At 57.8% G+C, this 17,009-nt stretch overlaps 1 protein-coding gene across 1 annotated transcript; it reads right to left on the reverse strand.

Moving 5' to 3' along the window:
• Positions 1-5,220: 5,220 nt before the first annotated feature.
• On the reverse strand, positions 5,221-7,499 carry LOC135969983 (uncharacterized). The gene is made up of 2 exons (XM_065541242.1): positions 7,238-7,499; positions 5,221-6,765 (listed from the first exon to the last, which is right to left on the reverse strand). Exons 1-2 carry the CDS (start codon positions 7,468-7,470, stop codon positions 6,090-6,092), a joined length of 909 nt encoding a protein of 302 aa, XP_065397314.1. The 5' UTR covers positions 7,471-7,499; the 3' UTR covers positions 5,221-6,089.
• Positions 7,500-17,009: the final 9,510 nt, after the last annotated feature.

Here is a 17,009-nt window from a genome sequence, read left to right on the forward strand (position 1 = left end):
ACTGCAGCCAGGCCGAATAAAATGTCTGAAAACAAGCGTGTCTCCCAGAGAGAGTCTCCTTGAAACATGTTTTGGTTGTTTCCAATCCAAACGTCTCCATGTGGGACGCACGGGCAGGCTCACTCGCCCCTTTCCCACCAGCCGCTTCCTACAGAGGACCTCGCCGTGAGCTGAACCGTTGCCTTAACAGTCTCTGAGTTCTTTTTCACATAAATATTTCTTCCCAGTGTAGTCAAATACGTCTTTGCCAAAGATACTTGTTTGTACTATGGGAAAACAAAGCTGCCCACAATATAGTTGTTATATATGCTGTGTGTGGAGAGAGAGAGAGACAGAGACAGAGAGAGAGACAGAGACAGAGACAGAGAGACAGAGACAGAGAGAGACAGAGAGACAGAGACAGAGAGAGACAGAGACAGAGAGACAGAGACAGAGAGAGACAGAGACAGAGACAGAGAGAGACAGAGACAGAGAGACAGAGACAGAGAGGGAGACAGAGAGAGAGAGAGACACAGAGAGAGACAGAGACAGAGAGAGACAGAGACAGAGAGAAACAGAGACACACAGAGAGAGACAGACAGACAGAGAGAGAGAGGGAGACAGAGAGAGAGAGACAGAGAGACACAGAGAGAGAAAGGGAGACAGAGAGACAGAGAGAGAGACAGAGAGAGACAGAGAGAGAGACAGAGAGAGACACACACAGAGAGAGGGAGAGGAGAGAGGGGACGTCCCTGGGATCACCCGGGGGTGGGCTCCAGACGTGTCCAGACGTGTCCCCGCTCTACAGAAGGTCCCAGGAGAGCTCTCCCAGAGCTGGAGCTGCTGACACTTGCCTAACACCCGCCTAAATGTCTGATAATTTTAACACATACACAAATTGTTCATACCAAAAACCATGTTAAAGAAACATCTGAAAAAACCTTTAACATTCATACTTAATTCCACCACTCCACACTGTTCCTGGATTGCCTTCAACATTTCCCCACACCTACTTTATAGAAGTTGTAAACTACTCCTCCTCCTCCTCCTCCTTCTTCTTCCTATTATTATTATTATCTGAGGGCCTCACTCTGTCATCCAGGCTGGAATACAGTCGCCTCATCACAGTTCACTGCAGCCTCAATTTCCTGGGCTCAGGTCATCCTCCCACCTCAGCCTCCGGAGTAGCTGGGATCACAGGCACATGCCACCATACCCAGCCAATTTTTTATGTTTTGTAGAGATGGGGGGGGTCTCACGATGTTGCCCAGGCTGGTCTCGAACTCCTGGACTCAAGGGGTCCTCATGCCTCGGCCTCCCAAAGTGCTGGGATTACACGCATGAGTCACCGTGCCTGGCCTTGCACACTTACTGTACAGACAATTTACCTGCCACTGATGTCATCCACACTGTGGCTGTGGGTGCTGAGACTTGGTGCTGCCTGCCTGGAGCTGTGGCACCAGCCTCTGGGCTCCTGACTCAAGCACAGGGGGCTTCAGGACCTCCGTGTTCTCTTGGCCTCCCCGAGTCTTAGCTGTTCTATCTGCAAGAAGTGCTTGCAGATTTGGGAAAAGAAATAGTAACTGCTGTGTAAGCAAACCCCAAGAACACGGCATTCCCTGCAGCGAGGGCCCCGCCACAGGCACACAGCAGCAGGTGGCTGACACACGGTCTGTAAAATGGAAGAGACGCAGACGCCCCGACACACAAGGACGTGTTCACTGGGCCCAGTGGCCGATGGCCCGTTTTGCCTTGCAGAAGTGGTTTCGCGAGTCAGTTCACAGCACGCCACCAGCACCGCCAGCAGGTCTGCAGCGTGGGTGCCCACTTCACGAGGCGGGTGCGGCAGGAGCTGTGGAGATGGCGTGGGAATAACACCAACACGGCAGGCTGCAGCACTCGGAGCTCCAGGCCACGGTCCAACTCCTCCCCGGGTCCCATGCTGGCCTGCACTTCTCCGAGGCAGGGCTGGGGCCGCACTGAGCGAGGGGGTCAGGCTCAGGGCGGTTCCAGCCCGGGGTGGGGCCCAGAGGTGCCTCTGCCTCACAGGAACTCTGCAATGATGACTCAGAGTAAACTTCACTTTTCCTCTTGTGAAGAAGATACATGTTCATCATAGTGAATTTTTTTTTTAATCGTAAAGCAACATCTAGTTTCACTACCGAGCGGGATTCAGAGCTAATACTTTGGTGTGTTTCTGCTGTAAGCATTTTTCTTTCTTTTAGATGGCGTCTCGCTCCTCGCCGAGGCTGGAGTGCAATGGTGCGATCTCGGCCCACTGCAACCTCCGCCTCCTGAGTTCAAGTGATTCTCCTGCCTCAGCCTCCTGAGTAGCTGGGATCAAAGGCGCGCGCCACCATGCCTGGCTAATTTTTGTATTTTTAGTAGAGACAGGGTTTCACCATGTTGGCCAGGCTGGCCTCAAACTCCTGACCTCAGGTGATCTGCCCACCTTGGCCTCCCAAAGTGCTGGGATGACAGGCGTGAGCCACTGCGGCCACCGTGCTGTAAGCATGTTTATAGACGTGTGATCGCCTGCTTTGTATCCCTTTATGCACTTTCATCAGGGATCTTTCCTGATTGTAAGTGATGCTTATGTCTTGGGGAGAATATGAAAACCACACAAAGCATGAAAATAAAACATCCTGAATCCCAGTCCTGGCTGAGCTTAGTGTTGTCATGGGGCTGATTTCCACCCCACGCCCTACCCCACGGCGGGTGAGCTCCCTCCGCTCCCCCTCCCCTCCTCCTCCCGCTCCCTCTCCCCCTTCCTCTCCTCTCTCCTGCCCCCTCCTCTCCCCTTTCCTTCTCTCTCCCTCTCCCTCCCCTCACACTCCCTCCTCTCCCTCTTCGCTCCTCTCCCCTCCCTCCTCTCACGCTGCCTCCTCTCCCCCTCCCTCCTCTCATGCTCATTCCTCTCCCTCTTCCTTCCTCTCCGCGCTCCCTCCTCTCACGCTCACTCCTGTCCCCTTCTCTCCCCCTCCCTCCTCTCCCGCTCCCTCCTCTCACGCTCACTCCTGTCCCCCTCCCTCCTCTCTCCTGTCCCCTCCTCTCCCTCCCTCCTCTCACACTCACTCCTCTCCCCTCTTATCTCCTCCTCCCTCATCTCCCCCTTTCCTCTTCTTTCCCCCTCCCTCCTCTCACGCTCACTCCTCTGCCCCTCCCTCCTCTCTCCTGTCCCCTCCTCTCCCCTCCCTTCTCTTCCCCTTCCCTCCTTTCCCCCTCCCTCCTCTCCCCCTTCCCTCATCTTCCCCTCCCTCTTCTCCCCTGTCCTCATCCTCCTCTACTGCTCCCTCCTCTCCCCTTTGCCCTCTCCCTCCTCTCTCCTGTCCCCTCCTCTCCCCCTCCCTCCTCTCTCCTGAAGTTACCCAGGTGTCTCTGGCACTTGTCCACCCCCAGCCCCAATCCAGGCCATTCCTGCAAGAGATCCTTCTCCCATGGGGCTCCCGTCCTGAGCCCAGAATCCTAGGAAGCACAGAGCCAGGAAACCGCTGCCCTGGGGGGCCTACCGGAGAGCTGGACTGCAGGGTTTGACTGGGAAGGGCCCTGCAGCCCCGCCTGTGTGTGGGGGGAGGTAAATGCGCTTGCAGAGAAAGGGAAGAAGGGGGCGAGCCACACCCCCTTCCCTGCGACCTGGGGACTTTTCCTCTTTCTCAGGCCTGCGGGCCCTTCTGCGGATGGGGACTCTGGGCCCAGTCTGGTATCCCAGAAGCAGCTGTGGGGAGCAGGCCTTTACCCCACTGTGCCCATCGTCCACAGCCCTGGGTGGGTCTGAGTCTCCAGGTGTGGGGAGGGAGAGGGTGGGAGGGGGGAGGGGGTAGGAGGTGGGGGAGAGGGGGTGGGAAGAGGCAGAGGGTAGAAGGAGGGAGAGGGTGGGAAGAGGCAGAGGGTAGAAGGAGGGAGAGGGTGGGAGGAGGGGGAGAGGGTGGGAGGAGGGAGAGGAAGAAGGATGGAGGAGAGGGCCTTGAATGTGCAGTGCCCCTGGCAGGGCCTCTCTGACTCCTGCGGGTGGACCCGACCCTCATCTTCCAGCACGACCTGGCCAGGCAGGGATGAGGAGGGAGCATGAGGTGGGCTGGGCAGAGGAAGCTGTCCCGGGAGGCAGGGGAGGGCGGGGCTGTTTCTGGAATCTGCCTGCCCTCCACCCCCACCCCACCCCCATCGGGGTCCTGCGTTCAGGGAGAGGAGCCCCTCAGTCCGCCTTGGGGAGCCCTGGTGCCTCCAAACGTAAGCGCGGGAAAAGAAGTAAGCGCAGGAAAAGGGGAATCACCCACCACCACTGTCCTGTGTCAGTGGTTTTCTTAAACCCATAAAAGTGGGTGGAACAAGAAGGAAAGACCATCCCAGGAAACTGCCTTTGTCCACAGGGAAAGTTAAGAGGAGACTCAGGGCTGCTGGTGGGAGCCCCAAGGTTGCTGGCCCAGGCCCCGCTTCTGCCAGCCCCCTCCTCCCCACCCCTCTCCTCCCCCTCCCCTTTTGGACTAACTGCACCCCCTCCCCCGCCCACGCCCAGGCGGAGCCCCCAACCCCAGCCCCAGTGTAGGTCCCACCTCCCCCTTTAAAAATCTTTTTCCTCCCACGTCTCTCAGTCACCACCTCTCCTTTGACCACGGCTGGCCAAGCTCTGCGCGACGCCTTGGTCTCCTCCCTGCCCTACCCAGGGCACCCGGGATGTGGAGGACCTGCTCTCCATGGGCTCCAAAAACCCAGGCCCCACCTGGGAAATTTTCTAGACAAGGAGGCCACCAAGGCCCACGCAGTGAGGGTGGACGGGGAGGGGATAGTGCTCCCAGCCCCGCAGGGCCAGGCTGCAGTGCGGAGCCTCGGGGCCCCGCCCTGCACTCTCCCAGCGCTGGCTGGACCTCCCCCCTGGGGGTGGAGGTCTGTCCTCCACTCCCAGGAAAGGCTGGGAGGAAACTCATCCAGGGATTTTCCATCCCAGAAGCTCTTTTTCCACAAAAGTCCAAGTGCCTTCTGGGAGGGAGCAGGACAGCTGCGCCCACGGGCAGGGGACAGGCCCTGTGTTTGTGCCCTGAGGGCGGGTGGCAGGGCTGTCTGCGCCCCGAGGGCCGGTGGTGGGGGGCTGACTGTGCCCCAAGGGCGGGTGGTGCGGGGCTCTCTGCGACCCCTCCCCAGTGACTGCGGAGTTTCCGGAACGCCCTCCCGTGACTCCCTCCTAGGGTGTGGTGTTGGAAGGCGGCCCCCACTATAAACACCGAGGACCCAAGCCCTCCAAGCATCTGTGGAACAAAGACATTTTTTATTTCTTCCTACTGCCTCCACTATCCAGTGAATTTTCCTCCCAACTTAGAACATGATTCATCCAGGAGGACCCTGTTTCCAGGGGTTACACATGCGGTTTCCATGGTGGTGGCCCTGTACCCCGGTGGAAGTGGCACAGGGACAGAGAGGCACATGCCGGCCCCTCCAAGGGCCCAAGTGGTGCACGCGGCCCTCGGCTCCGCCCTGGCACCTGGGCACGGCGGCCATCCCCTCCCCCTCCCACCTTTGTAGGGGGTGAACCCATCTCCATCTCCTCCCTGTGAGGGTCCAGGGGTCTGGCTGGCCCACGTGTTTGCTGGGCACCTAGGGCAGGGCGGCGCCTGGCCCCAGCCTGTTTGCCGAGTGTGAATGAGTCCGCTGGCGGGAGGCAGCCTGGGTTGGATCTCCCCGGGGTCAGGTGGGGCAGGTCCCAGGGCCACAGGTGGGGAAGGTGCAGCCCGTCCTGGTCCCAAGCGGGGGTGCGACGGCTCAACGCTGGTCTGAGTCGGGCTCTCCCTACAGGACTCCCCCAGGTGATCTCTGGAGCCTCACTGACCACGGGCCTCCCCAGTCACCAACAGGACGGCAGAAGGCAGAAAACAGGCCGGGGGGAGGCGGCCGTTGCCACAAGAGCCCGTGGCTGCAGGGAAGACGCCTGGGCTGCAGGCGGGGCTCCTGGCAAGTGTGGGGGACGCGGCCTCCCACCGGTCGGGTCGGAGGGAGGAGGCCTCTGGGGAGAGTGGGCGACATCGGCGATCCAGGAATGGGTCTGCGACAGACTGACTCCCAGATGGGAAAACACGCGTTTCTGGAGCATCGCCTGTAACTGGAAAGACCCGGCCACACAGTCAAGGCTCAATTCCAGGGGCTGTTCCGTCAATCACGGGCCCTGGGACGGTGGCCCCGGACTGCGGGGAAGAGAGCTCTGCGCGCCCTCGTTTGTTCCGGGAGCGCCTCTGGGAGCCGCAGGGTCCGGATATCGGAGGGAGGGCGCGACCCCGTGGCGGGAGCCGCAGGGTCCGGATATCGGAGGGAGGGCGCGACCCCGTGGCGGGAGCCGCAGGGTCCGGATATCGGAGGGAGGGCGCGACCCCGTGGCGGGAGCCGCAGGGTCCGGATACCGGAGGGAGGGCGCGACCCCGTGGCGGGAGACGCAGGGTCCGGATATCGGAGGGAGGGCGCGACCCCGTGGCGGGAGCCGCAGGGTCCGGATACCGGAGGGAGGGCGCGACCCCGTGGCGGGAGACGCAGGGTCCGGATACCGGAGGGAGGGCGCGACCCCGTGGCGGGAGACGCAGCGTCCTGGGCTTGCGTCCCGCCCTCTCTGCGTTTCCTTTGGCGACTCCTCTGAGACGGGCTGAGGCGGAAACACCCGCACTGAGTGTGAAACTCAGGAGCTCGCTGAGGCCCCCTGGTGCTTCCTGGGCCACGTGCACTGGCCTAATTTCATTTTGTTCCATTGCCTGTACGCTGAGAATTTCATTTTCTGGTGAGAATCCGTCATAGAAGCTCTGGTTCTGGGAACTGTCATTTCAAAGAGACGCAAAAAAAAAAAAAAAGTCTCGATGACGCTGTGATCTCGCTGGGTTGAGAGGCCACTGCCCTGAAACCCAGGGCCCATGAGGCAAAGGGTGGGGGGTCCGGGCTGCCCGGCGCTGGCAACACAGAGGCTCCCCCAGGCCGTGCCGGGCGCTGGCGCCGCCTCTGGGGACCCCCGAATGCACCCCTCTCCCAGGCGGGCATCACGCCCCAGCCTGTGGCTCCCGGGCGCCCATCAGGGGCTGGTCCAACACCCCCTCCAGGGAGCGCTGCAGAAAAGCGCTCTGAGCCCGTCCGCCCGCACACGGTGGGCTCCCGCCGCAGGCAGGCCCAGCCCCCGGGACACGGACGCGGCAGGGACGACCCCCACGGCACAGGGTCCCCGCAACCCCCCGAGCTGGGCCCCGGGGGCGGCTGCGGGGCTGCGGGGCTGGACGGGTTCAGCTTTCCGCGTTACCTCATGCTGGCCTCTGCTCTGAACATCTGGCAGGAATATTTCTGTAAAGCCGTCTGAGCCGTGGGGGAGTCTGGCCGCGTTCCCGGAGCCTGTTCCTCCGATTTCAGAGGAACGGGGGAGCCAGCAGGAGCCGGCGGGGACCCCGGGGACGAGGCTTCCCGGGAAGTGACGGCGCTGAGGCCGCACCTGGCCCCCCAGAGCCCACCCCGAAGGGTCCCGGGCCGCCGGCGCATTCCTGCTGACGGGAGTCACTTCCGGCGCCGCCGACCCGGGCTGGGAGGCCCTGAGATGTCTGTGGGCAGCAGTGGGGGCCCTCGGGTGGGGTCACCGGGGCTGGGGAGGGCCAGGGCTGCACGACTGACACAGCTCAGACCAGGGGTCCCTGTGTGAGACCCCCGAGGCTGGGGCCCGAACCTCCTTCCTCTGTGCCCCCATCATGGCTTCTGGGCCCAAAAGGTGGTGGAGGAGGGGCAGGCTCCCAAGCACCGGGTTTCAAGCCCCTTTCCCGGCCCTGATGCTGTGGGTCCTGCCCAGACACCCAGTTCCCTTCGCAGCGCAGGGCAGGGCGGAGGGGCTTCTAGGACCTGGTCTGGGAGCCCCGCACAGGCCCTCCCTCCGCAGTGGGGAGCTCGGCTGCGGGGCTGCCCCACATCCCGCCCACCCGCCGGGGTGCAGCAGTTTTAACGGGGCTGGAGCAGTAGGGAAGAAAGGGTTAGGGTCCCTTACAGTCCAGCAGCCCCCACTCCGGCTGGGTCCCAGAGAGACGGGGCGGGGGGCTCCTTCCCACTCTGCAGGGAGCTGAACATGGGTGGCCTCAGTCCCAGGTCACCCCACTGCTCAGAGGCCCAGAGGGTTTCCACGCAGGACCACAGCATCTATAAGGGGCCACTCAGACCCTCTGTCTCTCTGCCTGACCACACCGTGGCTCAGAGGAACTGCTGGCATCCTGCCTGGTGTACCCCAGGCTGGATGAGCCAGGAAAGCTGAGGCAGGCAGAACCGAGTGAGGTCCCCGCTCTGTCACCCACTAGTTGCGTGAGCTCGGGTCGGAACACAGGCTCCCAGAAGCTCTGTTTTCTCAAGTTGTCAAGAGAACGCCCACTCTGCCGGTGGGAGCTGGTGGCGGGAGTAACAGTGACAGAGTTGGGGCTCCCATGAGGCCAAGGTCCATAGGCCTGGGGGCTCAGAGACCCGTCCAGATGGACGCAGCGCACAGCTGCCAGGGGCCCGCCCACCCAGCCCGGCTTCCCGGCATCTGGTTTCTATTGTCCCCACATGGGAGTCACAGAGCCTGGGGCCTAGCGCTTGGGTAACATCTGGGCTTCTCAGAAACACTCACATTCCTTGGGCCAATCAAACCCCAAAGAGAGGGTGCGGTGGGCACACGGCCGGTCCCTGGAAAGAGACCTCATCTCCGTTCAGGGCCTCCGGGCTTCGGGGACATCTCGGCGCCCACCTTATGGAGCTGTGGCCGGAGGGCCTGGGATCAGGACAGGCTGGGAGCAAGATGCAGCCATCCCTTCTCTGAGCCGGGTCTGGGGTCCCAGGGTGCCAGCCACAGCCAGGCAGGAGGGCCCAGAGCAAGGCCCTCCCTGGTGCCCGGCCTCTGGAGTCCCCACCCTTGGGAGGCAGAGACCCTTGTGTTCAGCAGGGCGACCTCCGTGGTCTGGGGGTCCTGGGCTGTCGCCAGTTCCCTCCCCAAACATGAGACCCCAAAAGCATCAGGATCTGAGGGTTGTTTCAGAGCTGGGGAAGGGGTTGGGTGCCCTTTAGCCCTCAGGAGAGCAGGCCCAGGAGAGCAGCCCTCAGGGGTGAGGAGGGCGCAGGAGGCCAGCGCCGGGCCATCAGCCTCTGCACCCCAGGGTCTGAACTCAGGGTCTGAGCGAGTCCAAGGCCGCCCTGCAGTGAGAGGGAGGGCCGGGGTTGGCGGAGCAGGGCGGTGGTGGCTCTGGAGATGGCCGTGGGGGAACCAGGGGCAGCCTGGCTTTGGGACCCCAGGCCCCAAGGTCACAGAGACCTGCCGCCTGCCAGGTCCCGATACACAAGCAGTTGTCACAGCCTAGCTGCTGGGGGGCCCTGGGAGGGAGGCGGGGGCTGCACAGTGTGGGGCAGTACAGGGTGTGGGACACGGTTTCTGGAGTCTCTGCTCCCCCAGCCTCGTCCCTACACAATCGCAGGCCCCCTCCTCCCCTCCCACTGAAGCTCAGCCAGGTTGACAGCTGGGTGCCCCTGGACCCTGAGGCTGCTGAGGCTCCCACGGACGCCATGGAGGGATGGTCAGGGGTGCCCTCTGCTGCCCATGGGCACCAGTGCAGGATGGTCCCCAGAGGGGCCCAGAGCCAGTCACTGTCCCCTGTCCGTGGCCTCTCCACTGGCCCCAGGTGCCTGGGTCCACCCATGCCTGGGAGACTCCGGCAAGGCTTCCGCTGGGGTCAGTGGATTTGCAACCCCCTCTCTGTCCTGACCCTGCCGGAAGCTGGTGAGGGGGCAGCTGGACAGGGAGGCCCCCAGGCCTGCAGGCAGCAGCTTCCCTCGGCTGCAGGGACTGGGTGGGAGCCAGAGCCTGGCCCAGAGGCTGTGGGGTGCAGGAGGTGAGAGGAGCCCTAGGCCAGGGTCACAGCCCGGGTGGGAGGCGTCAGGGCCCCCGTGATTATTGCTTTCAGCAATCTGAAAGACTGAGGTCCTGCTCCAGCCAGTGGATGCAGGACACAGCGGTCAGGACGACCCAAATGCGTAAGGGATAATTATGTCTGCCTTTCCTTTGTTCGCGGGTGCTCTCGCCGTCGTTCCATCTGCAATCAAGCACCCTTTCTGAAGAAAGTGAAGATGGCCTTGCTGAGAGATCTTCTGTCTCTGTGCTGACTTTTCTTCACGGCACCGATTATCTATTTCTAACAATTTTGCTATTTCTAACAGCGCTTGTAGTCCCAGCTACTTAGGAGGCTGAGGTGGGAGGGTCACTTGAGTCTAGGAATTTGAGGCTTCAGTGAGCTATGACAGCACTACTGCACTCCAGCCTGGGGAAGACAGCAAGACCTTCTTTCAAAAAAATAAAAAAAATAAAAAAAAGAAAGAAAGAAATAGGTCAAGCGAGAATAGAACTAATCATACAAATCACGTAATTGGAAAAAGCAACAATGTCACAAATGATCCCAAATTAATAAGACAAAGGGAAATGACAAAGATACTGCCAGAAATCGATGAAATAGAGAACAATCAAATAATATGAGTAGCAAAAACCAACGATCATACTTTGAAAAGATAGATTGATTTTGACATGAGCAAAAAAGAGGAAAATATATAATTTATAACAATAGAAACTGAAAATAGAAAAATAACTTCAGACAGAAGGGATCAAAGAAATCACAAGAACATTATGAGCAGCTGCATTCAGAAAGTTTGAATTCCCAGATCGTTTCAAGGAAAAACAAAATGCCAGAGCTGACCCCGGAAGAGGCCGGTGTGCGCCTGCCCCAGGCTTCCCAGGTAGACTGTGCCAAACTCAAGGAACAGCTGACAAACTTAGACAAACTGTCCCAGAACTTAGAGAAGGGGCAAACGGCTGGTAAAGCCGATTCCAAAACCAGCTAAAGATAATCTCAGCTTTTGCCTGCTCAGCTGTTGGGTACCGTTCCCAGACCAAAGCGAGGGTAGGGGCTGCTCCTGGCTCAGTAACGAGACGCAGATGAACTGGGAGAGAAGGGAGTTAACCGGTTACAGGGAGGAGGCCTGGAAATCACCGCCAGACCAGTGTTTTCCAGAGCTGTGTGCCTTCGAAGCTCTGTGTCTGCGTGTAAGTGTGCATTCTTCTAAAGACGTGAGTGATTAGCTTCTCGTCTGTCACTAAGGTCTGAGTCCTGAAGACCTTCCCCTGGAACCTCAGTGGATTTACTGAATCTAACTGGGTCCAGGTGCTGGGGTGATCACCCTTATCTTGCCTTCTGCCAAGTCACGGAGGTTTAGGGAGCTCCTTTAGTCTCCAAGGAAGCTCGTTATGGAGTTTCTTCAGACCCTAGTAAAACTTGTTTAATCCTAAACGGGTCCTGTCAAGGATTCCTTTGCTATCTTGTCAAGCTTCAAGGCCCTGGAGAGGCCTGGGCACAACTCTTGGGGGGCTTCTGTTACCTTTGCATAAGGCAGCCTTTGCATAAGGGCGCTGACTCTATCAGCTTTTAATATTTAACCTCACCACTCAGTCATTGTGGAAACAGTTGCTCTGGGGGCCTGCATGAGTGAGACCTGGCCTGCCTCGGTACCGTTCCCAACGTGCTTGGCACAAAACAATAAAACAAACAGCAGGCCCATGAAGGAAAATATCCTAAATAAAATATTAGCTTGCCAAACCCAACAGCGTATGTTTTTAAAACCACACATAATCAAGCAACGCTTGTCTGTGAATACGAGACACATGCGTTGGGAGGTCTGTTGTGTAGCTCACCATAGTCACAGGCTAAACAGAGAAAAACATCTCAGCCAATGCAGAAAGCACATCCCACAAGGTTCAATACCCATTAATGATACAAACTCTTAGCAAAGTGAGGAGAGAGGGAAAGTTGCCTGATTTCAAGTTTTATTACTGGATGTCCTGGCTGTGGGATATGATGAGGTTTCTCTTCAAATAGCCTGATCAATCTTTTAATTCATAGTAGCCCCCACACTCTTTTTTCCCTTTTTCCTTTCTGCCTTTGTTAGATGCCCAGGCATGCCACAGTACCAGACCACATTACCAGACCACGCCACAGTACAGACCACATTACCAGACCATATTACCAGACCACGCCACAGTACCAGACCACAGTACCAGACCACACCACATTACCAGACCACACCACAGTACCAGACCACATTACCAGACCATATTACCAGACCACGCCACAGTACCAGACCACAGTACCAGACCACATTACCAGACCACGCCACAGTACCACACCACATTACCAGACCACGCCACAGTACCAGACATTAGCAGACCACGCCACAGTACAGACCACATTACCAGACCATATTACCAGACCACGCCACAGTACCAGACCACATTACCAGACCATATTACCAGACCACGCCACAGTACCAGACCACAGTACCAGACCACATTACCAGACCACACCACATTACCAGACCACATTACCAAACCACGCCACAGTACAGACCACATTACCAGACCACATTACCAGACCACGCCACAGTACAGACCACATTACCAGACCATATTACCAGACCACGCCACAGTACCAGACCACAGTACCAGACCACACATTACCAGACCACACCACAGTACCAGACCACATTACCAGACCACGCCACAGTACAGACCACATTACCAGACCACATTACCAGACCACGCCACAGTACCAGACCACATTACCAGACCATATTACCAGACCACGCCACAGTACCAGACCACAGTACCAGACCACATTACCAGACCACGCCACAGTACCAGACCACATCACCAGACCATACCACAGTACCAGACCACATTACCAGACCACGCCACAGTACAGACCACATTACCAGACCATATTACCAGACCACGCCACAGTACCAGACCACATTACCAGACCACACCACATTACCAGACCACACCACAGTACCAGACCACATTACCAGACCACGCCACAGTACAGACCACATTACCAGACCACATTACCAGACCACGCCACAGTACCAGACCACATTACCAGACCATATTACCAGACCACGCCACAGTACCAGACCACATCACCAGACCATGCCACAGTACCAGACCACATTACCAGACCACGCCACAGTACAGACCACATTACCAGACCATATTACCAGACCACGCCACAATACCAGACCACATTACCAGACCACACCACATTACCAGACCACACCACAGTACCAGACCACATTACCAGACCACGCCACAGTACAGACCACATTACCAGACCACGCCACAGTACCAGACCACATTACCAGACCATATTACCAGACCACGCCACAGTACCAGACCACAGTACCAGACCACATTACCAGACCACGCCACAGTACCAGACCACATCACCAGACCATGCCACAGTACCAGACCACAGTACCAGACCACATTACCAGACCACGCCACAGTACCACACCACATTACCAGACCACGCCACAGTACCAGACATTACCAGACCACGCCACAGTACCAGACCACATTACCAGACCATATTACCAGACCACGCCACAGTACCAGACCACAGTACCAGACCACAGACCAGCTCACATTCCTTTCCTTATTTGGAAAGAGGACTAACATTCTAGCTCACTACACACACCCCTTCCCCTTCCCTCTCTTTTTCTTTTACGTGCTCACCTTATCTAAACAAATTCAAATGTTTAGCCAACCTGGATTAGATTGTATGACCCAATCCCGGCCAATGGGGAAAGGGCACAGGGGCAGGACTTGCGTCAGGAATAAAGGCTCTCGTGCCCCTCTGTCCAGGTGTGCTCTCACGGCAACTGGCCAAGGAGGCGCCCCGTGTGCAGAAGTAAAATTGCTTTGCTAAGAATCCTTTGTTCGAGTGTTCAATTTCCGTAGGATTTTGAGTGTTATTCCTACCATGGCTAAGTGTAGAAAGAGAAAGAAAGAAATGCAAAGCTAGGAAGGGAAGAGAGACGGCCGTCATCGGCAGGTGACATAATCCAGCCACAGAAACCATCAGAATCACCAGCCACAGACAATTTAGCAAAGTTGCCAGATACAAGATGAAATTAAAAATCAATAGCTTGGGATTCAGCCCGGAGCCTGTTGAGCTGCAAGGAACGGTACAGTAAGATGGAAAACTCAAGATGGAGCAGGAATCCCGCTTAAGGGCCTGCAGGGCCCAAAACACAGAAGTCGAGGGAAATCTTGAGTCCTTTCGGGGAAAATTCCAGGCACGACGCTGGCTTTAAAAAGTGAGTGAGCAGCCTGATAAGCAAGAAGGTCAGAACAGCTGAAAGCAACAGCCAAGGAGGTGAGAGACCAAATGCTCAGTTCCCCAGAGAAACGAAAGGTCCCATCACGCACAGACATCGGACGGGGTGGGGGCGCTGAGGACTGAACTGGGACCACCATTCTCTGTCCTCAGTTTCTTCCTGAGGGGCCTGGAGGAAGTCACACCCACGGGCCAGAGCTAACATTCCTTTCTGATGGCCCCAGGTTTTCAGGTAAAGTTTCCTTCCCTTCCTTAACCAATCGCAAATCAGAGAATATGACTGTAGCCCCCGGCTTCAAGATGTCCCACCCTTTAGGAGAAGCCAATGGGCAGCCTCCAGGTATTGATCTCTGGCCTTGCCCCGACCTCTGCCTCCCGCTTTTAGTAACCCTGAGCCGGAAGCCGTCAGAGAGCGCACATCTGCAGCACCGGCTGCCCGATTCTCCTTGCCTGGCGCTTTCTCTCGCTGCACATCCCGATGTCGGGGCTTGGTTTTCTGTGCTGAGTAGGCAGACCCCAGTTCCATTCAGTAACAAACTTTGCAAACTGCAGATTCACAACTTTTCTTGAGCCTGTCAGAGAACTAAGGTCACAGGACAAATCTCTAGCCCGAAATCCAAAGACAGGCAGCTGCAGGGTCCTGGCATTTCCTTCCCTGAAGGCCACAACAGAGGTGAAGATGGTAGAACTGGAAATTTATAACAAACTGCTGAAGGCTGTGAGCTTCAGGGAAGTGTGGAGCCCCTGGGAGCCGCGGACAGAGGGAAGTTTCATGCTTTTGCAGACTCCGCCTCCAGAAACCCCCGTAGGTGCCCGTGGGGAAGCCAGGACACACTCCAAGAGAGGTTTAGCCCCGGTGCTGGCTGGGGAGGGACGCTCAGACCACCTCCCACCTCGGGAGGGAGCCTTAATCTTCAGGATGCCATGAAGGGTGGTAAGAGGGATGGAGAGGAAGCAGCTCTGTCCCCAGGGCAGGTGTGTTCAGCCCCAGGCTACACCTGCAGGGAGGGCCCGGTTACTTCTAGAAGCTGTCAGGGCCTGGGTATTTTCTGTTTCTTGACGAAGGTGTGTGTCTTACAATTATTCATTATATCAGGTATTTAGGTTCTTTGTACTTTTGTGTATGTTTGTCATCTTTTATGGTAAGAATTTAAGTGAGTTATTAAACGTGGAAACAGAATAAGAATACAATTTACAAAGATTGCAAAGGAGGCGGCAGGCATGGTGAAGAGTGGAGAGGTAAATCCTCATCTGTCTTGGCAGGAAACAGCAGGAGAGGTGGGGTCAGACCCAACGACAGCCTCAGGCTTTTCTGTACTGAGGCGTCTCCTCCCCCAGCCGCCCTCCCTTGAGGAAGAGCCACAGCACCCTGGAGGTTGAGTGGGTCCTGGAGGCAGAGCAGGAGGTGGCTGCTGGGAGGCTGCCATGGGGCAGTGAGGACAGGGCCTGGAGGGAGGGAGGCGGGCAGGAGGGGTGTGTGTCTGAGGCCCCCAGGCCTCCTTCCTCCACCTTCCCCACGTCCGTCGACACACTGCGCTGGCCTTAGTCATGCTGAGGCGAATACTGGTCCCCAGGGGGGGCCTCACTCCCACCCTTGGATCACTGGAGTCGGACGTGAACTCCCGTGGCTGAGCTGCAGGGTGCCTTGGATTTCCACGTGTCCAAACCCTGGAAATTCTGAGGCCGGCCGGTCCCGTGACGTTATCCTCTGCTTTACAAAACTGCCGGCACTGGTGCTAAGTGATGCTCACCTGGAACAAGAAGAGGCGGCCACTGACTGGACGTCGCCACAGCTCCTGAGAACAGTGCATTCGTCTACTCAATATCAGTATATTTATTACATTAATTTTTTAAAAATGAAAGCTCCTACCTCGTGAGATTTTTACATCAACCATGAGATTCTTTGAAAGCCTTCAAGTTCATGGGCCACCGCTTCTGTGATGGTGTTTACTTAGACAAACATTCCCACCAAGTACAATTCAAAAGCTGAATTAAAAAAAATCTGTTGTGATGCTTGAGGATTTCTGCAGCAGCCTCAGGAGAGGGGCTAGGGTCCTGGAGACAGGAGAGGCCTGAGAGGTGCAGCAGCGGACCCGGAGTACCACGTGCCACTGCTGTGAGATGCGGCAGCCGACCCAGAGTACCACGTGCCACTGCTGTGAGGTGTGGCAGCCGACCCGGAGTACCATGTACCACGTGCCACTGCTGTGAGGTGCGGCAGCCGACCCGGAGTACCACGTACCACTGCTGGGAGGTGCGGCAGCCGACCCGGAGTACCACGTACCACTGCTGTGAGGTGCGGCAGCGGACCCGGAGTACCACGTGCCACTGCTGTGAGGTGCGGCAGCCGACCCGGAGTACCACGTACCACTGCTGTGAGGTGCGGCAGCGGACCTGGAGTACCACGTGCCACTGCTGTGAGGTGCGGCAGCCGACCCGGAGTACCACGTACCACGTACCACTGCTGTGAGGTGCGGCAGCCGACCCGGAGTACCACGTGCCACTGCTGTGAGGTGCGGCAGCCGACCCGGAGTACCACGTGCCACTGCTGGGAGGTGCGGCAGCCGACCCGGAGTACCACGTACCACTGCTGTGAGGTGCGGCAGCCGACCCGGAGTACCACGTACCACTGCTGTGAGGTGCGGCAGCGGACCCGGAGTACCACGTACCACGTACCACTGCTGTGAGGTGCGGCAGCCGACCCGGAGTACCACGTACCACGTACCACTGCTGTGAGGTGCGGCAGCGGACCCGGAGTACCACGTACCACTGCTGTGAGGTGTGGCAGCCGACCCGGAGTACCACGTGCCACTGCTGTGAGGTGCGGCAGCGGACCCGGAGTACCACGTGCCA

Source organism: Macaca fascicularis, chromosome 3 (genome assembly GCF_037993035.2).
Source record: "Macaca fascicularis isolate 582-1 chromosome 3, T2T-MFA8v1.1".
NCBI classification, from domain to species: Eukaryota; Metazoa; Chordata; class Mammalia; order Primates; family Cercopithecidae; genus Macaca; species Macaca fascicularis.

Bases quoted from the DNA above. Each gene is read 5' to 3' on its own strand.
- LOC135969983 (XM_065541242.1), bottom strand. From the start codon at position 7,470: ATGCGCCGGCGGCCCGGGACCCTTCGGGGTGGGCTCTGGGGGGCCAGG. The intron at 6,766-7,237 runs GTAACGCGGAAA...TTGAAATGACAG, and splicing joins AGAGCAGAGGCCAGCATGAG to TTCCCAGAACCAGAGCTTCT.